The 23,316-nt window shown below is 42.0% G+C and overlaps 2 protein-coding genes across 3 annotated transcripts; one reads left to right on the top strand and one right to left on the bottom strand.

Moving 5' to 3' along the window:
• Nucleotides 1–412: 412 nt before the first annotated feature.
• Nucleotides 413–8,301, bottom strand: MKRN2OS (MKRN2 opposite strand). 2 transcript variants are annotated; one of them, XM_082212193.1, is made up of 5 exons: nucleotides 7,934–8,301; nucleotides 6,485–6,744; nucleotides 4,096–4,145; nucleotides 3,267–3,429; nucleotides 413–914 (listed from the first exon to the last, which is right to left on the bottom strand). In XM_082212193.1, the coding sequence occupies exons 2-5, from the start codon at nucleotides 6,700–6,702 to the stop codon at nucleotides 692–694; spliced, it is 654 nt and encodes a 217-aa protein (XP_082068319.1). In that variant the 5' UTR covers nucleotides 6,703–6,744; nucleotides 7,934–8,301; the 3' UTR covers nucleotides 413–691. The 2 variants fall into 2 exon arrangements, with proteins under 2 accessions (XP_082068319.1, XP_082068318.1); XM_082212192.1 differs by lacking the exon at nucleotides 7,934–8,301 and having other exon boundaries at nucleotides 6,485–7,591.
• Nucleotides 8,302–8,479: 178 nt separating this feature from the next.
• Nucleotides 8,480–21,333, top strand: MKRN2 (makorin ring finger protein 2). The gene is made up of 8 exons (XM_082212191.1): nucleotides 8,480–8,644; nucleotides 10,514–10,642; nucleotides 11,601–11,779; nucleotides 12,566–12,876; nucleotides 15,570–15,784; nucleotides 16,755–16,865; nucleotides 19,810–19,954; nucleotides 21,002–21,333. The coding sequence occupies exons 1-8, from the start codon at nucleotides 8,616–8,618 to the stop codon at nucleotides 21,143–21,145; spliced, it is 1,263 nt and encodes a 420-aa protein (XP_082068317.1). The 5' UTR covers nucleotides 8,480–8,615; the 3' UTR covers nucleotides 21,146–21,333.
• Nucleotides 21,334–23,316: the final 1,983 nt, after the last annotated feature.

Raw genomic sequence — 23,316 nt, forward strand, 5'->3', positions numbered from 1 at the left:
GACTATTGGCCATGGTGTTGGGGACCAGCAATATGTGTAGAACTACAGCTGCTCCACCCCTGCCTTAACTCCTGGTACATAGTTATAATTACTTTGGAAGCAAGAGGTGTTTGTAGAATGCAGATCAATAATGTTCAGAACGGCTTAGAGGAATGCCTGTTTACTCAGAGGTAAGTCCCAGTGAGTTCAGTGGGGCTTACTCCACATAGGACTGTAGCACGAGTAAAGCTGTGTTTGTTTCGAATCAGAAACACACCTAGGATGTTTTCAGTTTTCTACCTACCATTCTTTGTAAACTAACATTGCTATAGAGTAAACGTGCAAATGAAAGGAAGCCTTTTCTGTTAGGTTAATGATTTTGAAGGTTACTTGCAATATGCCAAAAAAAAAAAAAAATTAGAACATGCAAGAATGCAGATAATGTCTTTATTTTATTTCATTCTTCCAAATGTCATTGTTTAGAAAAGTAGAAGTTTATTGGAACAGCCTCAAGGTTCCATAGTCTTATGGATACTTGAGATTAATCCTCAATCTCTGTGGGACCGCCTTCTGAGTAAACATGCAGCATGATTTAATACATGTGTTGCAGTCCCAGCTTCATGTTTTCTTGTGAGATGATAGGAACAAGAAATATAAGTGCCTTAACATAAGGATTTTACTTCCATTGCTATACAGTTCCCTCATTATAAATTCAAATGGCAGTGTCCTCCTGAGCAGGCAGGTCAACCGCATAGAATCCATTTTTGCATATTTCCTTGTAGATGGTGATATACTTGGAAGCTTTCCTTGTTCGTGGAATCACAAATCTCTCTGTAAAATCACTTTTATTCATTTGCTGCTTCTTTTGGGCGCTAAGCACACAGTTAATAAATGTTAGTGCATAGGTGTAACAGTTATGGAGATGTTCTTCATACCTATTAAAGGGAGAACCAGAAATGAGCATAAGAAACCAATGTGATACATAACTATTAAACATTTTATTAGCTTATGATGATGATGATGGTGCAGGCAGGCCATTATGCCAGAGCAATCCTTGACCAATGGAAACATGCACCAGCAGAACATCATTTATGGAAGGATTTTTTAAACGGTGGAACTTGGGGATGTGGCAGAGCAAAGCCACCATTGGGTAGTGTCTCATGTTTGCTGAGATTAGTCACATTCATTCTGTCTATACAAAGTTACACATGGAAATGATGGAAAGATGCAGATGCTAATATCACCTCCCCCCCCCCCACCTAGACAAAACTTTCATGTCATATGTGCCATGTGAGTTATATCACACTGCCCTCATATATATTTTTTAAAAAACAACAACTACACAAGTGGAAACTTCTGCCTACTATTTAAAGTTCTAACTTTCAGTATGAGGCTTAATTTTCCTTCAGTTATATTTGGTTCACCCATAAATTTATCTTGGATGCAGTTCTTGCCACCTTTACATTTTTCTCTTCTTGGAAAGCTGAATTTAGCAATAGCATTTAATCTCTTTTTGCATATTGCTGTGTGGCTGAGATTCTACTTGTCCTGTGATTCTCCAGTGGGTAACAAAACATGCATATATGGCATATGGAGCTGTAAGGATGTGGTTTGCATATGCTAACTGAAGTGTAACTGAGGAACTCTGTAGTCAGGTTAACTTTGCAATGTGTTCCTCATTATTATTAGAACAGTGTTGATTCATTAAAATTAGTCAAAATACAAAAAAAAAAAAGCCAGGGAATGTCATCCTTGTATGATTATTATTTTTTGTAAGTTTCTCACTTTGAAAACCTATTTCTCTAAAATTCAAAGTATGTATTGAGCTAATTTTTATGAGATACAAGTTTAGGTTTCTTAAAAGGATGGAGTGGCTCTGAGTGCTTTTGCAGCCTATTCTTAGGCGACGCACTACTGGGTGGGCTTGGCTTAAAACAAAAACAGATGATGGCCTCAACCGCAAATTTTATGACTGCCTGTTTAGGATCCAGAACAAAATGGTTTTTTAAAAATAAAAAAATAAGATTTATGTCTTTCTTTCCTTACCGAACTGCAGTAAAATTACAAATCTCATGGTAGACACATGCTCTCACCACCAGCATTTCTTATGTCACACACTCTTAGCAAAAAGAGTGCTGTAATTTTCAGAGTGGTGTCTTTGCCTGTAACTTTTCCATAGCTTGGGGATGCCAATGAGTCCCTTCTTGGATTACTTGAAACCTGCACACAGCTCTTGTTCAATTAAAGTAAGAGAGAATATAGTCTACGTTTACATTAATTTTTTCAAAATTCCAGAACTTGTAAGTGATCATCAGGTCTTTAACATTTGTTGGCCCTTTTTGGTACTTGTAATCATCACTGCATATATTATGCTGGGTTGCAGAAAAATAGCTTGACTAAAGCCTTTATTGGAATGACGTTCCTATCGCTAGAAGTACTTGAAAAGCAAACATAATACGTTTTGTTTTCCACACTGAAACCATAGGTTGTACTCGAGGGACTATTTGGAATGTACTTCAGGAGAAATCAATCCTAATAATCATTGGATCAGTGAATATGGACACTGAAATGTTGTTAAGGCTTAGATTAGCCTTCTGGTACTCTCTGGAAATTTTGGACTACAACTCCTATCATTTCTGACAATTGCCTATGCTGACTGCGGCTGATGGGAGTGGTGGTTTAATTGAGCTGGAGAGCACCTGATTGAGAGAGGCTGACATAAATAATGAAAGCAGCAAAACCTGCCTGTATTCAATTTTGGTTTTGTTTGTTCGTCTTCCAACAGAAGTGCAATTCTGTACATGCTTACATCCCGTTCCATCTTGATCAGTGTATCAAACGGTCGTATACATTCCAATCAATTCCTGTTCCTTATGAAACACATCTGACAACTTTGAACAGAAGTTAAAGCCAGCAACAATATATTTGATTGCACAGATGAGCGTTAACTGAGAATAGGATGGAGTCCAGTGATAATTTATTCTGCAAAACCATAACACTACAAAGTTACATGGAACTGCTTGCAATGTCTCGAGTCACCTCTCCCTTCTAGTATTGTTCATACAATACATACTATCAGAATCTCTCAATTAAACCCAAAATATACAGAAATGGTTAAAGAAGGTTAATGAAGAATGAGGCCTCAGAGTAATTTTGTCTAAAACCATTTCTCCAAATGACTACATCAGATCCTTCTCTGAGTTACCACCTAGGCAGAGTTCCAAAGCAAAGGATGCCTAGTTTAGCTGCCTTTGAACATAGTCACATTTGTCTATTGAGCTTCTTACCTGTGTGGAAGCCAGATTTCTGCTGCAGAGAATTGTTCTAGGTATGTATCCCATTGGTTAAGCAGGCTATACATGTCAGGCTGGACTAGATGAACACTTACACATTGTTCCCATCCATGCTCAGCTATGTTAACTCCAGTTTCGTTGTAATTATATACTAAACCTAAATACACAGCAACAGGACAAATCAGAAATGCAAAATGCAAGGATTAGTTGTGACATGTTGACCAGTAGTATAATTCATTACATTCTGTTAATTGCTGTTACTTGCAACATTCCCATTTCCTTTACAGGCTCATCTGAACAGTAGTTCTAAAAATGTTGGTTATATGAACCCTGAGTATGTAGTCCTATGAATGTCAATGTATTGGCATAATTAATTACCTAAATTGTGTAATTTTGCCACAGCAGAAAGCAAGACAAGTAACATTTTTGGCAGAAGACAAATGGTGGTGTAATGGAAGCAGCGCCGCATAAAACCAATACAAGTGGAACAAAAAATTATGCCTTCTTACATCCCTAGGCCCAACTGAAAAGAGCTCTAGCTACAGGCAATCACATTTGCAAACTTTCCCCAGGAAAAATGGTTATGTAGACTTAGGAAAAAGGGAATTGGTGGTAGAAGGGTTGCAGTTCACATACTGTAAGGAGCCTGGAATCTTGGAAAAGGAAGAGAAATCAAGGGCCAGAATGCCAGGAGGTTGAAGGGGGAGACATTGTAGGCAATAGGCAAAGGATGAGCAACCTGAGAGAAGGAAATGAGTCCAAAGACATTTATGTTTCACATAGAGAATCTTAATTTACAAAGTGAATTACAAATGTCTCTTACCACTAGTATTGGTTATTCCAACATGGAGATCAGAACTTCCATCATACCCTCTGAAAGAAGACATTTAATATCTTTTCATGTTAGAAAACAATCCAGTTATTGGGGAGGGAAATGCTATATTTTTGCAATATAGAGAAATGTCCTGTTCCCTCTCTCTGCCCTGAAAAGACTGACTACAATCTTATCAAATGTAATTACTGTTCCATTTAATTAATTAAACTTCTAAATGAGTAAAAGGCTGCCTCAATCTGGCAGCAAATTATACATGATATACATACAAAAAAGCACTTATATAAACTGCAGGTGGTTAGCACCATATTAGAAGAGGTATCAACAACAATAACAAGTTTATTTCGGGAATTACCGTATTTTTCGCCCTATAGGATGCACTTTTTCCCCTCCAAAAATGAAGGGGAAATCTGGGTGCGTCCTATGGGGCGAATGCAGGCTTTCGCTGAAGTTTGGAGAGCGAGAGGGGTCTGTGCGCACCGACCCCTCGCTCTCCAGGCTTCAGGAACACATCCGCAGCCTAGGCAGCCCTACGGGAGGTCCGGAAGGGATGTCTAGGCTGCGGATAGCAGCCTGCTTCCCGGAGCGTCAGGCACCCTGAAAGCAGAGCACCCGGCACTTCGGGAACACACCTGCAGCCTACGCAGCCCTGCGGGAGTTCCCCGCAGGGCTCCCCATGCTGCAGATAGCAGCCTGCCGCCCCGCAGGGGGGGCGCCCTGAAGCAGAGCGCCCCTCACGCCGGGCAGACATGGGCCAGCCCCACAAGTTTGGGGGACAGCAGGGAGGCGCAGCGCCGCCATCCCGCTGTTCCTCAACCTGGTTCGGTTTCCCCAACCTGCTTTGGGGGGGGGGGATAAAGGAAAAAAATATTTCCTTTATTCCCCCCCCCAAAAAAAAAAAACCTAGGCGCGTCCTATGGGACGAAAAATACAGTATTTTCATCCTGATGCTATTGATACATTACTTAGCTAAAACTCATGCAATTACCGGTAATTGATCAATACTTTTCATCAGGTTGTACCCCACGTTCTGCAGATTTTATAATTCCTCTAAACCAAGCATGGGGAACCTTTAAGCTCCCCATTGTTCCTTTGCAGCTATGTGGGTACCTGTCCCATGGCACCAAATATGACCACAGATGTGGGATAGTTGGGTGTGGTTTGCAAGGAATGGCCTCATATATTGAAGCAGGACTCTCGTTGGCCTAAATCTGGCCTGAAGCACAAGAGGTTCCCTACCCTTGCTCTAAATCAGTGTTTCCCAAACTCTGGTCTCTAGCTGTTTTGGGACTACAGTTCCCATCATCCCAGACCACTGGTCCTGCTAGCTAGAGATGATGGGAGTTGTAGTTCAAAAACAGCTGGAGACCTAAGACTGAAAAACGCTGCTCTAAACTGATCGTGGGATTTGTAACTCTATAAAGGTGGTGTCTTGTTTGTTTGTTTGTTTGTTTTCATTTCTATACCTCTTTATAAGAAAAAAACTCAAAGCTGTTTACAGTTGATCACTAAATTAGACCTCCTGACCTGTCAATTTGGTTTCAAAACAAATTTTGACTCACTTTAGTAAATTATGCAGAATTTACTCATTTCTACACCAGAGCTTAGAATAAGTCCACATGGTTTGTCTGCGGAAGGTGCCATATTTATTTCATTTTTAAAGTTTTACAAACCATTTAATCCAAGAACTCTCTAAGCAGTGTACATAATAAAATTGTACCGAAATCCACTATGAAGAAACATACACGAAATAATAATATATTAAGACACAGATGAAAACCATAGAACTTCTAAAACAAATATAGGTAACTAAATCATAGGTCTGGGTAGGCTTGCTAAAATAAAAACTTTTTCAGTGCATGTCTGAAATATAGTGAGGGTGCTGCCAAACTAAATGATCAACTCCTCGCAAAGGCAGAGCAGACATTATATGGCACTTGTAAAAGTGCAAGTTCCCCAGATCAAAGCAGTCAAATTGGCACATGTAGGGCAAGGCAATCCCTTATGTAAACTGGTCCCAAGCTGCTAAGGCCTTGAATGGCAGAACCTTGAATGTGGCCCAGTGACAAACTGACAACCAATACAGATGTTTGAGCAATGGTACCATCATGCTGGCAAAATCTCACTCCTATCAGTCATCATGCTGCAGCATTCTGCACTGCACACTGCTCACTCCTTGGCACCTCTAATCCTGCTGCCACATTGCAAGGATGAGAGAGAATTTAGCCCCAGATCTTGGGAAAACATTGCTAGCCATAAGTGGACTGCGGCAGATGGACTGATCTAATCCATCGTAAGGTAGCTTTCATATGTCTTCTTTCTGAGCACACAAGCAAAATGAACATAAATACTAATAGCATTGTTGAGCAGAAAATCCTACCTCAGAAAGGTTCCTGTAGTAGGTTTAAGTAAAAAAGAACATCTTTCTCTGTGCCCATTAACAAATGGGCTGGGGATAGTGACAGGGGCTTCTTCCAGTTTCCTGTAGAACAGGCTCTGCCCACACAGGGGACACTGCTTGGGCACAAAGGAACCAAAGATGTCTCTCTTACAGTGGCTGATTTTGATTAAGCCTCTCTCCGAGTCCAAAGGCTGCATGATTTCTGCCGCCTCCTTGTGCAAATGCAGCTGGGCTTCTACCTGGCACAGGCTTATGGGTGAAAGGCAGAGCTTAACTACTGAAATGGACATGGGAAAGTGGGTGGGATTTATTAGCTGTGCAGGTGAGACTGACAGATCAGAGAGCCAATTACTCCTCTAAGAGAAGGAAGCAGAGAAGGGGGCAGGGAGGGAGGGTTTGCAGGTGGACATTCCCTTAAAGAGCCAGTATTTGTTTTTTCACATCATGAGGAGGTTATTCTGCTGTAGATTCACACAGTATGGTAGCTGTAATTTGTCCACTCATGTGGTCAATATTGGCTCAGTTCCTGCTAGTGGCTAGCCTTCTGTTTCTCTGCATATAAAACCGAAACCCCAAAGCTATGTTAACTGATGTTAAACAGAAAGGCCCCTGTATTTTCTCTTTTGCACAGAAAGAAAATTGTGACTTGGAAGTTTGGGGCTTGCACCTGCTTCTCCGCTAGCATAGCTGTCAGGCAAACCTAGCAGCATAATACAGTGGTACCTTGGGTTACAGACTCTTCAGGTTACAGACTCCGCTAACCCAGAAATAGTACCTCAGGTTAAGAACTTTGCTTCAGGGTGAGAACAGAAATTGCGCAGCAGTGGCACAGTGGCAGCAGGAGCCCCATTAGCTAAAGTGGTGTCTCAGGTTAAGAACAGTTTCAGGTTAAGAACAGACCTCCAGAATGAATTAAGTTCTTAACCTGAAGTACCACTGTAAAGCTGTTCTTACTGACCACATTCTAATATAACTGAAAGCAGCTCCAAACAAGAACCAAGACAGTAATCAGAGCTAAAGGACCATCCAGGAATCCATCTTACTAGCTGCAAGAAGCAAGGTTTCTCTCTCCATGTGATCTGCCTGCCTGCTCTACGAAACCCTGGAGCAGATTACTATGAAACTAATAAAGGTTAAATATCAGGGGCCCTAATCCCAGACAGGCACCATAAGTGACTTCAGTCCACGTAGCTTAAAATTTTGGGGTCTAGTAGACTCAAAACTGAGTCACACGACTCAAACTGATTAATTTTTTGTTGTATATATTTCAACACCAAAGTCTGTAGTGCAGATGCTGCAAAGGTGGTGTGTCGTGGCAGTTGGCCATTCTGCTGAAGAGCGCTTAAATTCTTTCTGAATATTGCCTCTAGAAAATTACTTCCAAGAAGGACTGCAACCCTAAGCACACTAAGTAGAGAATGGACTTACTTCTGATTAAATCTACTTAGCCTTGCACATTGCATCTATATTTCGGGAGAGAAGAAAGCAAAAGAAGGAAATACAGTATATTGTCTCTCAGTTATCAGAGCATAAGACTCTTAATCTAAGGGTCATGGGTTTGAGTCCTACGTTGGCAAAAGATTTCTGCATTGCAGGGGATTGGACTAGATGACCCTCGTGACCCCTGCGAATTCTACGATTCGATGATTCCTGGTGTTTGTGACGCTTCCGGCCCTCCTTGCTAGTTAGGGCGATGTGCAGCTCCCAAACGATTCGGCGCCACCGTAGATTGAGAACGACTGTCTTGTTCAGAGGCGCCGCTAGAGGGCGCGCCGCCTCGCTCTCGCGTTGGCGCTTCAGGCGCGCGACCGCTCTAGCCCCACAGGCTGGCAAGGAGCTACGGCAAGTCTCCATGGCCGCCGCCGCCGACCTCCATTTCCGCCACAGCCAAAAGCATCCGGCCTCTAATTACGGCCGCGCGTGCCTCCCCTAATGCCTTCCGGCCGGAAACCAGTTCCTGCAAGAAGAGGCCGGGTAGCTTTGGCAGGGCTCCCAAACAGCTCCTCCTCCCTTCGCCCGCCGCCTTAAGCTTCTCAGGGCTCAGCGGAACCAAAATGCGAGGAGCTGCGCCGGGAGGGGACGCCGAAGCGGGAGCGGAGCCGGAGGAGACATGAGCAGCACTAAGGACGTGACCTGCAGGTCAGAGCCACCGAGCACTGCGACCTCTCCCCTCCCCCACCTACCGCCCTACGGCGCGCGGGCACGCCCCGCCCCTCGCCGGGGAGGGGTCGAGAGGCGGCCGGGCTCCCGCCCTCCTCCCGCCCGTTAAACTCCCGAGAGCCCCCTCCCCCACCCAACGGAAGGGGAAGGAGAGGCGGGCGCCGCTGCTTCGGCTTCCTACCTTTGTTCCATTTCCCTGGTGACAGGCGGACACACCCCGCTCCCGCCTGCAGCCCCGTTGGTCCCAAAGCCCTGCAAGGAGACCCTCGTGGGCCTAGAAGCCACTAGGCGTATAGGAGGCCCTTTGGGATCTGGCCTCCTTGGGGGGAGAGGACGAGGCAACCTCTGTGATCCTGGCCCCCCATCCCTACCTAGCTCGCCTCCGCACGCGCCTGTGTGTGTCTCCTTGTTTAGCTTGCTTTTGAGCAGCTGAAGTTCGCCCCAGTAGGGAAGAGAAACAGAAACTTAGTTGTGCGAGAGGAGGAACCCAAGAGCAGCCCTGTTGGATCAGAACTGTGGCCCTTTCTGGTCCAGCATCTCGTTCTCAACAGTGCGCAAGCAGACACGGAGCCATAAGAGGAGCACAACAGCGCTCTCCTCACCTGTGAATTCCGGCAATTGATATTCAGAGGCATATGCTGCCTGGGATGCTGACCTTCAAGACCCTGATTGCTGGTCCTCACCGTGTTATGTGGCAGGACATTTCATAGTTTAGCTATGCTCTGAAAAGAAGCATTTCCAGATTTTGTATGTCCTGAATCTCCTATGATTCAGCTTCATGGGATGTGCCAGTTTCTAGTATTACCCAAATAGAGAGAGAGAATTGTTGGTGATTTTTTTAAAAAGTAAACCTTTTAAAAGAACATATTCTGTCAAGTGCATTTTCTGCTATTTATTTAGTCGCTTTATATCACTCAGGGCAATCCAAAGATACATTAAAACCAAGAGGAAAAAGAAATGCTTTAAAAACATCCCACCCGACTTCTAAAAGAACACAGATAATTAAAGGTCAAAGGCCTTGTTACAGAAGAAAGTTTTTGCCTGGTGCCTAAAGCTATATAATGATAGTGGAGAGATCACTCCACAAATGATACCTGTTCTCCTGTTGCGATTTTCCAGACCTTTTGTGAAGGAGGCACACAAAGAAGGGTCTTAGCGGGGTCTGGGTTGGTTCATATGGGGAGAGGCAGTCCTTAAAGTATTGTAGTCCTGAGTCATTTAAGGCTTTATAGGTCAAAAGCAGCACTTTGAATTGGGCCTGGAAACTAATTGGCAGCCAGTATAGTTATGCCAGGATTGGTGTTGTATGCTCTCGTCCTGTGTTTCCCAAATGTTTTCCAACCATGGCCACCTTCCCGACCTTCTTTCCTTCCTGTGGCCCGCATGGGTGTAGCCAAGGGGGAGGCAGGGGAGCAGCTGCTCCCCAAATCAGTAAAAATCAATACACATCTGAGGTTCTGCCTCCTTGCCTTTTTTCTAACAAAAAAGCCCTAAATTAGGCTATGCAACCTCGGCCCTCCAGATGTTTTTGGGACTACAATTCCCATAGGGATCATGGGAATTGTAGTCCCAAAACAGCTGGAGGGCCGAGGTTGCCTACGCCTGCCCTAAATATTTTTCCTTATAGAAGAGTTGCTCCAACCTCTTGATCACTTATGCTTTTACTAAGTTCATTTCATTTTTGAAATTGTGCCCTAATTTCTGTCTCACTTTTCCTGGTTTCACATTATGGTGCATGTTATAGTTGATGCATAATGCTTGATGGTTGATTTTTGGTCATGTCTGAACAACATCAAGAAATAGTTTAAATGCCTGTCATCTGTTGGTATTTTCTCTTTGTCACTGCAGGTATTTTATGCAAGGGGTATGCCGTGAAGGAAGTAGGTGCCTGTTTTCACATGATTTGTCTACAAGTAAACCATCTACTATCTGCAAATTCTACCAGAAAGGCCAATGCGCCTATGGAACTCGCTGCAGGTATGGGCTGCTTGTTTTAAAAATAAAACATACAGGTTTTTTGCAGGGGGGTGGTGGAGTGTCATGCCAATTATATTTCCTAAGCTGTTGATCCTCTAGACTTGAAGAACAGCTTGTGGCATGGATTCTATTTGGTTTGTAATATCTAAATTTTTATTAAAATCAGAGGAAGAGCTTAATGTTCCAATATCCTGGTTGCAGCTGGACAATTAGTTCTTAGAATCTGTGCTGCTGCTTGTTTCATTAAAAAGCTTGCAAGATTAAAGCTTGCCTTGTGTGAAGCCCAGCTGGTTGATCTAAAGTTACAATCCCATATACACTTTCTTGGGTGTATATACCATTGAACTCAGTGCATAGAACTGGGATGTTTATGCTGCAATCCTAAATATTAAGTAGAAGTAAGTTTCTTTTGAAATTGGCAAAGCTCTAAGTAAACTTACATAGGATTAGGATCCTATGTACTCTTAAGAGTACTTTCTGGGCTTAACTAGATGAGGGATGTAGTCTCTCCTAAGGGGATTTTAGTTATGTTATAGAAAGATTAAAAAGTCAATTTAGACTGCAGTCCTTACCGCACTAAGACCCATTGAATTCAATAAGACTTACTTCTGAGTAGAATTCTGCTGGAAGACTGCAACCCTGTCCCTCACTTAATTGAAATCAGCGGGACATATTCTTGCATAGGAAGGTACTGTGGATACGTGAAAAGTGCAGTAACTCATACTCATTGTATGTTTAGTGTAGATTTTGCTGAATTCGTCCAAGCAGTGAGTGACACTCATTCTTAAGAACCCACTTGCTTTTAAACAGCCTGCCTATTGAAACAAGTCCCTTTTTGCAAGGGTGGCTATCCCCCCAAACCTGAGAATTACACAGTAGGGTAATTGTACTAGCACAAATGTATTGAAATAAATGTCTTCCGCAGTTAATATTTGTGGTCTTTTTATTTGTTCTTAAGATATGATCATGTTAGACCTTCTGCATCAGGTGCCATAGTGAGTACTAGGACACTTTGCGCTTCTGCACCACCATTCTACAGCCTTAACACTCAGCCGGAGCAAAATACACCTATAACAAAAAGTAAAGTACATGAGCCTGGAAAACGTGAAAAGAAAACATTAGTGCTCAGAGACAGAGGTAAGAGTGGTTTTTTTTCCCCATTTTTCTAATGCTGTTGACACTTGGTTGTTTTGCTTATTTGCTGCTTTTTATTTGGTCCTAAATGATTCCAAGCATTTGTCCTTACATAAACAGACTCACACACTGCAGCCGACACACTAACATGTCACAATGTATAGTTTGGAAAGCTCTGGCCTACAGTGACCAAGAAACAGGCCCCAACTTTGGCAGATAGGAGCAGACTTGATTCTTAATGGCTGAGGTTTAAAAAGTTGGTTTCGTGTGCACACACCCACACACCATTACGTTCCTGCGTGCACCCTTTTGCATCCTCCAATGTCAGTGCATGGCTGCCATTCACTCATATGGAGAAAGATACAGCACTGCACTTGGGGAGACTGTTGCTGTGAAGGGAGGGCAAGAGCTACTCAATCTTCACCTCTAGGATCCTGGAAACTTACAAGCTCTCCCTTCATGCACACTGTGCCTGCTGCCATGACTGGCATTTTGTAAATTTGCAATTATTTTTCACCCATTCTTTAATTTTGGATGCATGTTTTTCTGATGCATGTTCCAGAAAGAATTGGGTGTGAGTAATTAAAGTGCATGACTGGAGATGATAAAGCTCTCTACGATCTGAAGATGAAAGTAGGTTCCCTGTGTTTAGTGGAGGTAAGTTGAATTAAATTGCAATTTAGAAATGCCTGCCAGCTGCTTTATTACCTTATGATGGGATATTTCATGAGCAGCTAACCGTAGCTCTTCTGTTTCACATGATCACATGCTATTTTCTCCTCTCCCAAGATTTATGTGGCTCAAATGAGGAAAGGACGAGATGCAGCGCTCAGAGTGATTCAGCATGTTGCAGTGTTCCAACAGATGCTCTAGAAGCAAAGCCCCATTCATATTTGGAAGCTATCCGCAGTGGGCTTGAAGATGATGATGCTGAACCTGGAAGTTCATACGCAGATGGTGAACAGTTATGTCCCTATGCAGCTGCTGGCATGTGCCAGTTTGGTGACAGATGTCTCTACCTCCATGGGCAAGTGTGTGAAATCTGTGGCTTGCAAGTACTTCATCCCTTTGACCCAGAACAGAGAAAGATGCATGAAAAGGTAAACATGACTAAAAAACTAATTTCAACCTGAAACTATATTTCTTGAAACGTCTTGTAGATCTATGTTATTTTTGGTTTTTAGTGTCCTCCTACAGATGTAGCTAGAATCTATGGTTTCCTGCCATGAGAGTGAGCTGTAGTGAGCCTAGGTCTCAAGTTCCCTCTTCTGCTCTTTCGTGCCTTCATCAAGTAGACTGGAATCTTTGGCTTCTGGCTTTAAACTAACCACCGCTCCCTATGTCATCTGAACTTGGTGGAGTGTGGTTTTGTTTATGCTGCAGCTGACTTTTTTCCCCAGATCCTGGCTTGGTCTCACTAGGCATAGTTTGAACAAGCCACAGATCCCCAAGTTCAGACATTGTGGGGGACTGTGGTTAGTTGGAAAGCTTCCTTTTTAAATTTACTCCATGTAGATTAATAATGTGATTCACTATTGTAGTAGGAAACCATGATAATGCTATTGTGTCAGTGTAGTCTTACATTTTTGCTAGCATATTTTCCTCTAGTTTATTGGTAAGCTTCATTTTAAGGTATCTACAAGTATGTTTTTGTCACCTTCCATGAGTAATCAAGTGGCTTAAAAATACTAATAACTTGAGTCAATTACTGGAGAAAGTAGTATGTAAAATTGCATTGGAAAATAATACTTAAAATACAGTATAATCAGTGTGTGAAGCCATGAAATATAATTTTCACAGCTATATTAAAATATGTCTATTGTAGCATTATCAGAATCTAAAACCAAAGTAGGTGTTGAATGCACCAGTCTCATGAAACTAGCCTTAGAATTCAACCTACTGCTAAATTCTTAAGTGTAACTGATTAGAAGTAATGAAATTCCATTGAGCTTCTAATGTTGTACTGTTATTTTTAGATTTGATTGATGCTTTTAAATGGATTGTCTTGTATTTCGTTTGAATAATATAGTTGGTTTCAGTAACTCAAATATTTAACGCAGAATGTATCTATAAATGTTCTTGCATACTGTATTCTATACATTGCATTTCTGGGAATGTTTCCTATACTGCTTCCATTCTTCTTAAAAATGATTGATAGTACAAAACCATAGCCTTCACACTCTGCCCTTACTTACCAGGTTGTATCAAACATAATGCTAAGTGGATATTCCATCAGCCCAATAATTTCTGCTTTTTCAGTGGAATGTTCTTTTCTCTCTCCCTCCCCACATTCCCTTAAACATTTCTAGGAGTTCCCCCAACCCTGTGGAACAGATTTGGGGAGAATGTGGTGCATGCATGGAGGGAGGAAATGCCCTGTAGCACAAGCACGAATTCTTGCACTGATGGGATGCAGTAGTTGAATACTACGGTAGTTCCATTCTTCTTTTCCTGACCCTGCCTGCCTGATGGCTCTCCTGCAATATGCTGTGCTAAGGCAACGGACAATCTTTATGTTAGCCCAGTGCTCAAATGGGGCGGAATCCTATGTCACTTCTTTCCAGGCAGAGATCATTGGGCCTGGCCCAACATACACTTCCTCTTTTGTCCCATCTTAAAACCAAAGCTACTTCCTCTCCCACCCCTCACCCTCTTCAGACAGATTACTCATCAGTATTAAATTAAATGCTGTTAACTTCTCATATATCAGGACTGTTCAACTTGTGACCCATCATGCCAAATTCAGCTCACCAGCTGTACACTGTGATGTGATCACCAGGTGCTTGACAGTTCCCCCCCCCCCACCTCCTGCTCTGTGAAAATAGGGCATTTACATAGTTGCTGGTAGGCTTCATTAAGCTTAATGGGTCTGAAATTGTGTGGGCCTCATCTGTAAAATTCTACTGTCACATAATTGTATCCAGTTGCCATTTTAAATCCAAGGTCAGCTGCATGCTTAATTATAGCTTAATGTCAGTCCCTTGGCTGTCCAAGGTCTTTACGCTGGTGGGTTTGGTTTGGTTTAGTATTTATATTCTTATTTTTAAAACAACAGCAACAAAGCAGCTACTGTGTTTTTGGTGAGGGGGTTCTTAATTAATGTTTGTTTTATTGCCAAGGAAAACTTGTATCAATCTAGCAAGGGAACATTTGTTCCTCTACTCTCCCTCCACAAATCTGCTTTGGATGGTTAGTGGAACCCCTAGAAAAAGCTTGATTTTATGGCACTTAGGCTGCAATCCTATGTTCCTGGTAGGTGGCAGTGGGACTTGATGGAGCAGCAATGCCAGCACTGCACGTACAGACTGGTGCTTGAGGCAAGAGGGGGAAGCAGAGAAAATGTCCCTCTGCTGTGCCAGCTCCCAGGCTGCTGTGAACAGGCCCAGATCTGACTCATTTGCCATCACAATGACAACAGCAAGGTCTGCACAGAATCTAGTAGATCCAGGGCCAGCCCAGTCCTGCTCCCTCCCACTGGCTGTCGCCATCTGGGATGCTGTTGGCAGTAACTTGCACCTGCTCTATAAGTGGGCATATTCAAGTGCTTCTCATTGGTGGAGCTCCTCCACCATCTGAGGCTGACAGAGCCAGCCAGGACTGGATGGAGGGAACCTCTACTCCCAGCAAGGCATATGAGGGGTTTGAATTACTCTGCCAGTTCTAAATCGACAGGTTTAGGACTGTACTGTCAGAACATTGTAGTGGCTCCATGACAGAAACCTATAGTAGCAGTCCTTCCCTCTGCTTCCTTTAAAAATGTCTAATATCTTTTGGGCTTTTCTTACATATATAGATGTGCATGGCTACGTTTGAACACGAGATGGAGAAGGCCTTTGCCTTTCAGGCAAGTCAGGACAAGGTGTGCAGTATCTGCATGGAAGTGGTATATGACAAACCATCAGCATCCGAAAGAAGATTTGGAATCCTTTCCAACTGCAATCACACATACTGCTTGTCCTGTATCCGGCAGTGGAGGGGTGTCAAGCAGTTTGAGAATCCAATCATAAAGTAAGTTCCTAACAACCTTCATTTTCAGAATACAGTGCGGGATACTTTTCTTATTTCTTTCCTTTGTATCTTCAAACGAGATGTAGTGTAGCTGAGGATTGACTAAGGAAAGTTTTGCTTACGGTTTTTTGTTATTGCATTGTTACAGGAATTTTTTCGATTGATGGGGAAACCCCCATTTGTAACAACAACCAAAAGATATTATGGAATATGTAAGTGGGGTTATTGATGAGAACAGACTCTTTTGTTTGTTGGCTTCAGTGTGAGCCTCAGAAAATGAAGGTGGGTGTGTGGGTGTCTTTGTACAGAAAATGCTGAAACCTAGCATTTTTAAAATTTGGTTCCTTGGATAAGACTGAATTTTTTCATTATTGCCATCCCAACATTCAGCATACTGTAGCCACTGAGCATGTCATTGAATGCAGATAAAAATTAAATGGTGGGAAAGAATCATGCCTGGATCAGCTCTGGAAGTGGGGATGAAGGCAAAAGAGTAGGGAGTATGAGGCCATCTCTTTTTAATACTGTGCTTTGAATTGCTGTGACCTGCATCAGCTTTGAGAAACAGAAATTTGCATCCCAGTTACCACACTGATCTGAACAGAGGAGCTGAAATCTCTGCTCATATCCGCTCTTATGATGGAGCCCATCATCACACTGATAAGGGGTGAGGTTGAAACCTCTTTTCACCCCAGTGTGAGATTGGAGCTCAACACTGCCCCCTCCTGCCCTGCTCGCTTTTCTTTTTTTAAGCTCCCCCATCCTCAGAAAAAACTTTTTTTTAAAAGATAGGGTTTTTTTAGGGTGGGGGAGCTTTCGGAGCTGCCAGAAATCACATTGGGCCCCAGATATTGCTTCCAGGCCACAGGCTACCGATTTGTACTTCAGAAATGCTTGGTATTGCTCTTGAATTGGATGAAACTGCTGCTTCTCAGCAAACTACACATATACTTTTTAAATTTCATCCAAGGTCCTGTCCAGAATGTCGTGTGATATCAGAGTTTGTAATTCCCAGTGTGTATTGGGTGGAAGATCAGACTAAAAAGAACGAGCTGATTGAAGCATTTAAACAGGGAGTGGGGTAAGTATTATGATTATTATAATGTGAGTCCAGAGTTGTTTGATGAGGAGTTCAATTACATAATAATAATAATAACAATAATAATAATAACAATAATAATAATAATAAATTAATATATTGTGTTATTGTCTCAGTCTAGAGCAGTATGCAGTATACAGAATACTTCTGTAGTTAAAAAGTTTTTTGTGAATATGTCTATCAGACTATTAAACATAAAAGTGGCAATCAGTGGGATGAAATACCTCCCCCCCCCCCATTAAAATAACTCCAGGATGTGTTGGTTAAGAGTTTGGTAACATGTTTATACTGATCCAAATAGTGATTTTTTTTTCACCCTTTAGCACACTAGTAGTTTCATTCAGATGAAAGGCCAAGTCCTGCTTTGCATGAAGACGACCCAGGCTAATACACTCCATCCTCCCATTTTGGCCTTCTGTTCTTCATCTGTCCTTCAGTTCTGGATGTAGGCAAAACTGGTTTCTGCAAACCATAATTTGCAATTCTGTCTTCTAGGCAAAGTTGATTTGCCAACAGAACAGATGTAGATGGGGGTATGGAAATAGAGGCCATGTGAGCCCACTACGTTCCCAATCCTTTTGGTTTGGGGTTATCAAGCAACATTTATGCCCAAATTGACCCATGGCCTTTGCACAAGAATTTTATTTATTTATTTAGTTCTGTTTATATATCATCCTTCACCAAAAGATCTTGGCGCAGTTCACAAGATAAAAATGCAAGAAGCTGTGTGTCCCATAATGCAAGTTTTGCGAGTTACAAGTGATCACTGGTGATCCACCTACCCCTGTTTAGTTTTTTGTTTTTCTAGCATTCTTCCATTTGGCTAGGCTCACACTTTTTTATCCCTTGAAATGAAAGTGAGTATTGGCATCTGGAAAAGGCCGTCTTTTCTCTTTTTTTAAATGTGTGTCATATTGAATTCAAGTGGGGACTCTTGATTATTAGTTCCATCGAGCCACACTTCAGGCCTCAGATGATTTTTTTACCCATGGTGGGGTGGGGAATACATCAGGAAATTTAAGAAGTCTTTTTCTAATCATTACTTTGCCAGGACAACATTTTTAAGTGCAGTGCTTAACTGAAACAGCAAATCTAGAATGAAAGTATGTTTTCAACCTTCTCACACTATTTTGATCAAACTGTCCCCATAAAATTTGTCAAAACAAAACAAAAACCCACATGTGGTGAATAGTTCATTTTATGTGAGCCAACAGTGAATTGTGTACATATCTTACTAATCTATCTAGCATTTGGTTAAATGCTTGTTGTAATTAACCAAATGCCAGCTGTGTCATTCTGTGACCTTCACTGTTGGTCTCTGAGATGTGTGTGCCTCAAAAGGCAAAGCTTTTGTTGTTTACATTGTGTTACTCTTTATTTATGCAGTGTTTATGCTTATCAGTCACATCAGGGGCTGTGCTATTAATACATCTAGAGCTGAAATCTGCAGCTGCTGATCAGAACAAGCAGCTTGAGCCTATGATTCGGTGTTTTGTGTCTGAAGGCTATAAATTATATACTTCTGTGGAAAATCTAAGCGTGACAGCTCCAAAAATGGACCTGTATGCAGGAAGGGAAAGACCTGGCAGTAAACCTCCTGACTTTGCAGCTCTTTTATGGAACAAATCCACCCCAAAAAATCATTTTGGATTTGTCTTGATAGAGGAATTGAGAGGAATGGTAAAAATACATAATAGCAAAGTTACTAGCATTTTTGACATGGTCTCAGGCTGAAATCTTTTCTGCCTTTGACCATCTTTTATAGAATCAGAATCATGGAATTGTAGAGTTGGAAGGGAACCCAAGGGTCATCTAGTCCAGCTCCCTGGATTGCACAAATCTCAACTTAAGCACCCAAATAGAACTTTCAAATTGCAGTAAGATCTGCCCTATTAAATATAATTTGAAGCAAGTTGCAAGCTGCCTTTCTCAGTTAGGACAATGTGCTTCCTTAATGCAGATTAATGGGAAGTACAGTTAATATGCTTCTGTGGTATCACAGGCTTGGATGGTTGACCCATCTAAGTGACTCAGAATGTAAAATGATGTCTGAACAGAATTTTTTGTCCTAAATAAAACCGATTCTGTGAGTGGATTTTTCTCTCAGAAAGAATCTATCCCCTTCTTGCTTCAGATTTTAACAGTTGAACTTAATAGCTGGTTAAAGTTACTGTGTTACGCTCAAATTTTACTTACAATTTTTAATTAAAGATTTTATAATAAAACAAGTATCCTATAATATAATAAGTTATGGCTGAAGCCACATGTCTTACATTCTTGCCTGCTTCCGTTTTGTTCTAGTAAGAAACTAAAGTGTGCCATTGGGTCAAAAGAGATCACAGTTCCTTAACATTGTCCTAAGCCTCTTTTACCACAACACTCTGTACACTTCCCAGTGAAGTCTCACATTGGTATACTACAGTCAGAACAGGACCAGAAATAAATGCACACATCCACTGCCATATCATACCCAGCTTCCTTTCTCTGAAGATACATGGGAGAAAGAGTGGCTGCAAAGGGTTGGCGATCTGATCTGCACAGGGACTGTCATAGCCAGGGACTGTACATCACTGCTCTGCTCCAGTAGAGATTGATGGAGAAGCATTCTATTCACCTAAAGCTTTGTTGAGCAGAGTCACCAATGCCAATCTAATCGGCGTGAGAGTTAGTGATGGGTGCTGGAGGAAATTCGTCAAGCTCTTTGTGTTTAATTGCTTTCCTCTTACCTTACAGTAAAGCAAGCAATAAATGCCTACAATAATGCCACTGACAATCTCCCCTTGCATTGAAGTGCCTTAGGTGCCTTTACTTTGGGTTTTCACTCCTGTATTTACTTTTCCCCCCTTGTTTTTAGCAACATTAGCCACCTTGAGATTTAGGGTATAAATGAATGCCCTTGTGTTTTCTCTCTCTCTCCTATGTTCAGGAGGAAGGCCTGCAAGTATTTTGACCAGGGTAAAGGGACCTGCCCATTTGGGGGGAAGTGTCTGTACCTGCATGCCTATCCAGATGGGAGACGGGCTGAACCAGAGAAACCACGAAAGCAGCTTAGCTCTGAGGGGACTGTCCGGGTAAGATTTCCAGCCATGTGTCTTCTCGCAACTAAACAGCAGCGCTGGGCTTCAGTGATCCGACACATTCTTCCACTGAAGGCTTTGACACTTTTATACATTCATAAAAGGCTTCAGTGTATCAGCTGTAGCATAGCTGGCCCCTTTGGGGAACAGAGTGCTCTTTTCCTAAGATCCCGAGTGATGAATCTCATTTTGACAATGGAGTTTTTTCAATTTCAGAATCTAGTTTATTTCGCATTTAAAACACAAATGCTTGAGTGTACTTGTTCATTTTTGCCTAGCTAGCAAGTGTGGTTTTAAATAGCCCTGAAAATTGCACATTTATATGTTTGGATCATCCAAGTAGGCTTCTTTTCAGTAGAGACTATTGTATTTCTAATAATAGTGCACTTGTTGCTTATAACCTTTACTTTAAGCGTAATGCTGTTTTGTCAGATCAGTACAGATACCTACACAGCTAGTGCTGTAGCCCTTGCTGGCAGTGCAGGCACAGCGGCATGCTTTGAAGTCCTGGACTTCAGAGCTCATTCAGAGGCCTTAGGGTCCAATGGGAATTTAGAGTAGTAGTAGCTACAACACACACTCCCATCAGCTGGACCCAAGAGCTGTTAAGGTCTTGGAAATACAAAGGCCAGGATCACAAGCTTGCATTTACAGAAAGGCCCTTCCTAGGGCAAGGACTGATAGCTCACTGGTCAAGCACATGCTTGCAGAGAGAAAGGTGCCAGTTTCAAGTGCTGTGAAAAATCTTTGCCTGGGACTAGTGAGTTAGATGGGCAAAAGGGGACTGTAGCCTCCAAGAAAAGCTAACTCTTCACACACATCAATGAAATTCTGGCAGTGACCCATGTGCCTCTCTGCAGCTGGCATCCTTTTGGTACCAAGGGAAGCAGGCCTTGTCATACTTGTACTGCACTGTGGAGGATGCTGTTTTAGCTGTAGCAGTACCCTGCTTTTCAGTTCAGGTGTATGCAGTATTTAAGCAGATATCTTCTTAGGTGTGTGTCATTAGTGAGCACTCTATTTTGTTGTTTTTTATTCCAGTTCCTTAATTCTGTTCGCCTCTGGGATTTTATTGAAGACCGAGAAAACAGAGCACTGCCAGCTGCTGACAATGATGTAACAGAGATGGGAGAGCTTTTTATGCATCTTTCCGGAGCAGATGCTGAACCTGCTGCCCCTCCCTAAACCACCACAAGATCTCTACCATGTACTCTTCTGTATCAGTCTTTCTGTTCCTTAAATAACTTTGTACTGTTTACCACTTTAGAATTACTGTGCCATGGAGACTGAAGTCCTGGTGAAATTCTAGTATGAGCCTGACACTGTAGAGCAGAACAATTGAAGCTTAATAAAGTGATTGCTTTAAATAAAAATGTCAGTGTATAGTCATCAGTAGAACAACTTCTGTTTTTCTGAAATCAGAACACCAGTGTGTTCCCCCCAAAACTTCCAGATTTTGAGAGATGATTTGTTTCCTGAAAAATCACAAGTAAAGCTAGGGGCAGGCAGTAGTGAACATCAAGCATCATCATGTAACATTCTGCCTGACTCAAACCAGCATTCCCCAGTATAGCTTAATGTTGTTAAAGGTTGTTGGGTTTTTTATAAGAAAAAAGTTGGGAAAATTATATAGGACTAGTCAAGTGTTAAAGCAGTACAGTTGATCAAATGTTAAACGCTAAATAGATCATGTTTTTGAATGCCTTATTTAATGTTCTTTAAAATTTGGTTATGAACAATAGTACAAGGCTCCATTTCATAAGTAACAGATATTTTAACAAAGTAATGCATCAATCTGTGCTACCATTGATTTGACTGTACTCCTAATGGAAGTCCAGTCAGAATAAGCCAGCAGTTGCATGCAGATGAAGCAGGCAACATCTCTTTGGTACAGAAATATCACTTATGGGATTTCTATACTACTCAAGCCACTGTACATCTCTTAGACTATATTCTATTAAAATCTATACCCAGTCTCTGCTGGAAAACTCAGTAATGTAGCCCACCTTTTTCCATATAAAGGTGATCCCTTTAGGTGCCCAATGCATCCACCAGGACTGTGGAAGATGAGCACTAATACTTTGAATAGTGCCTGGAAATAAACCAATGCACCTGCAAGATATGTTTCTATTACCAAAACAGTCGGAACCCACATTTTTAACTATCTGCCATTTCCAAGTGATCTTCGAAAGGGTATAACTAGGTCAATACTGTGCAGAAGAGTTCACAGCTCACTTAAGAGGCATCATGAAGATACTGAAAGGATACAGGGGACCCCTGCAGAAGCACATAGGATAAATGGCATGATGGGCCAAGCAGTAAAAGCCCTTGCCCTGTCTTCTGGGAGCAGCTGTCCAAGACAAGCACAACTACTGAAACACCGCCTTCAAGTTACAGAGCTTGTCTTGAAGGATATCAGGGTTGATTTTTATTTTTATTATTTATTAAATCTGTATACTGCTCTATACCCATAGATCTCGGGGTGGTTTATTACATGCCATCAGAGGCCACTGCAAGGTCCAGAATGAGCAGGGGCACCCCCTCCTTGCACAGATCATCCATCAAGGTAATACGATAAAACCAGGTCTGCAATCGGACTGAAATTGGCAACCACATAATTGACCACCTTTCCAGGAAGGGACTATTAAGCACTGCTTGGTCAGCATCTACAGAAGTGACATTTTTGGAGGAAGGAGAGAAAAATGTTAACAGCAGCTTACCTCTTGGAGAGTGGCAAGAACTGCAGCAATTTCTGTTTCTGTGGTTGTGTGGTTTCCTCCCCCCCCCAAAAAAAAAAATGCTTCTTGGGAGGCCAGATCCATCTACTCTAGCTATAATTTATTACACAGCTAATTGTTAAGTGCCACTATATTAAAACTGAATAAATGCATGGATTTAATGTTACTAAATGTCAGCTGCACCTAGACTATCCTTATTTTATTGGACAAGGAGTAGGAGATAACGGCCACCCAGAGCTACACCAGGACTCCCACCATCCATATACAGCAGTGGGTCAACAAGACTAATCTGGCTTGTTACTATGGAAAATGTTATTCCTACAGTGTAAAATGTACTGGCATTGCTCCCTAACAAGGTTGGGAATGGCTTTAAAGAAAGTTACTTTACCAGCAAATGAGGCAAAATGAATCCCATAATTGCTATAAAAATAGCATTCATTTCTAGCTAAGCCAGACCACGCTGCAGTGTTTTAAGGTGCAGTGCATTTGCAGAATGAATTACGCTTCCACTTACATTTATGTAGAACATGGGTGGGTTTAAATTTCAGATTGCATTTCTAAAACTGGAAAGATGCCAGACTGTTGCTTTAAGTATCTTTTTTGAGTGGCATGCCTATG

This window comes from Podarcis vaucheri (assembly GCF_965113315.1).
Source record: "Podarcis vaucheri genome assembly, chromosome: 2".
In the NCBI taxonomy this organism is placed as follows: Eukaryota; Metazoa; Chordata; class Lepidosauria; order Squamata; family Lacertidae; genus Podarcis; species Podarcis vaucheri.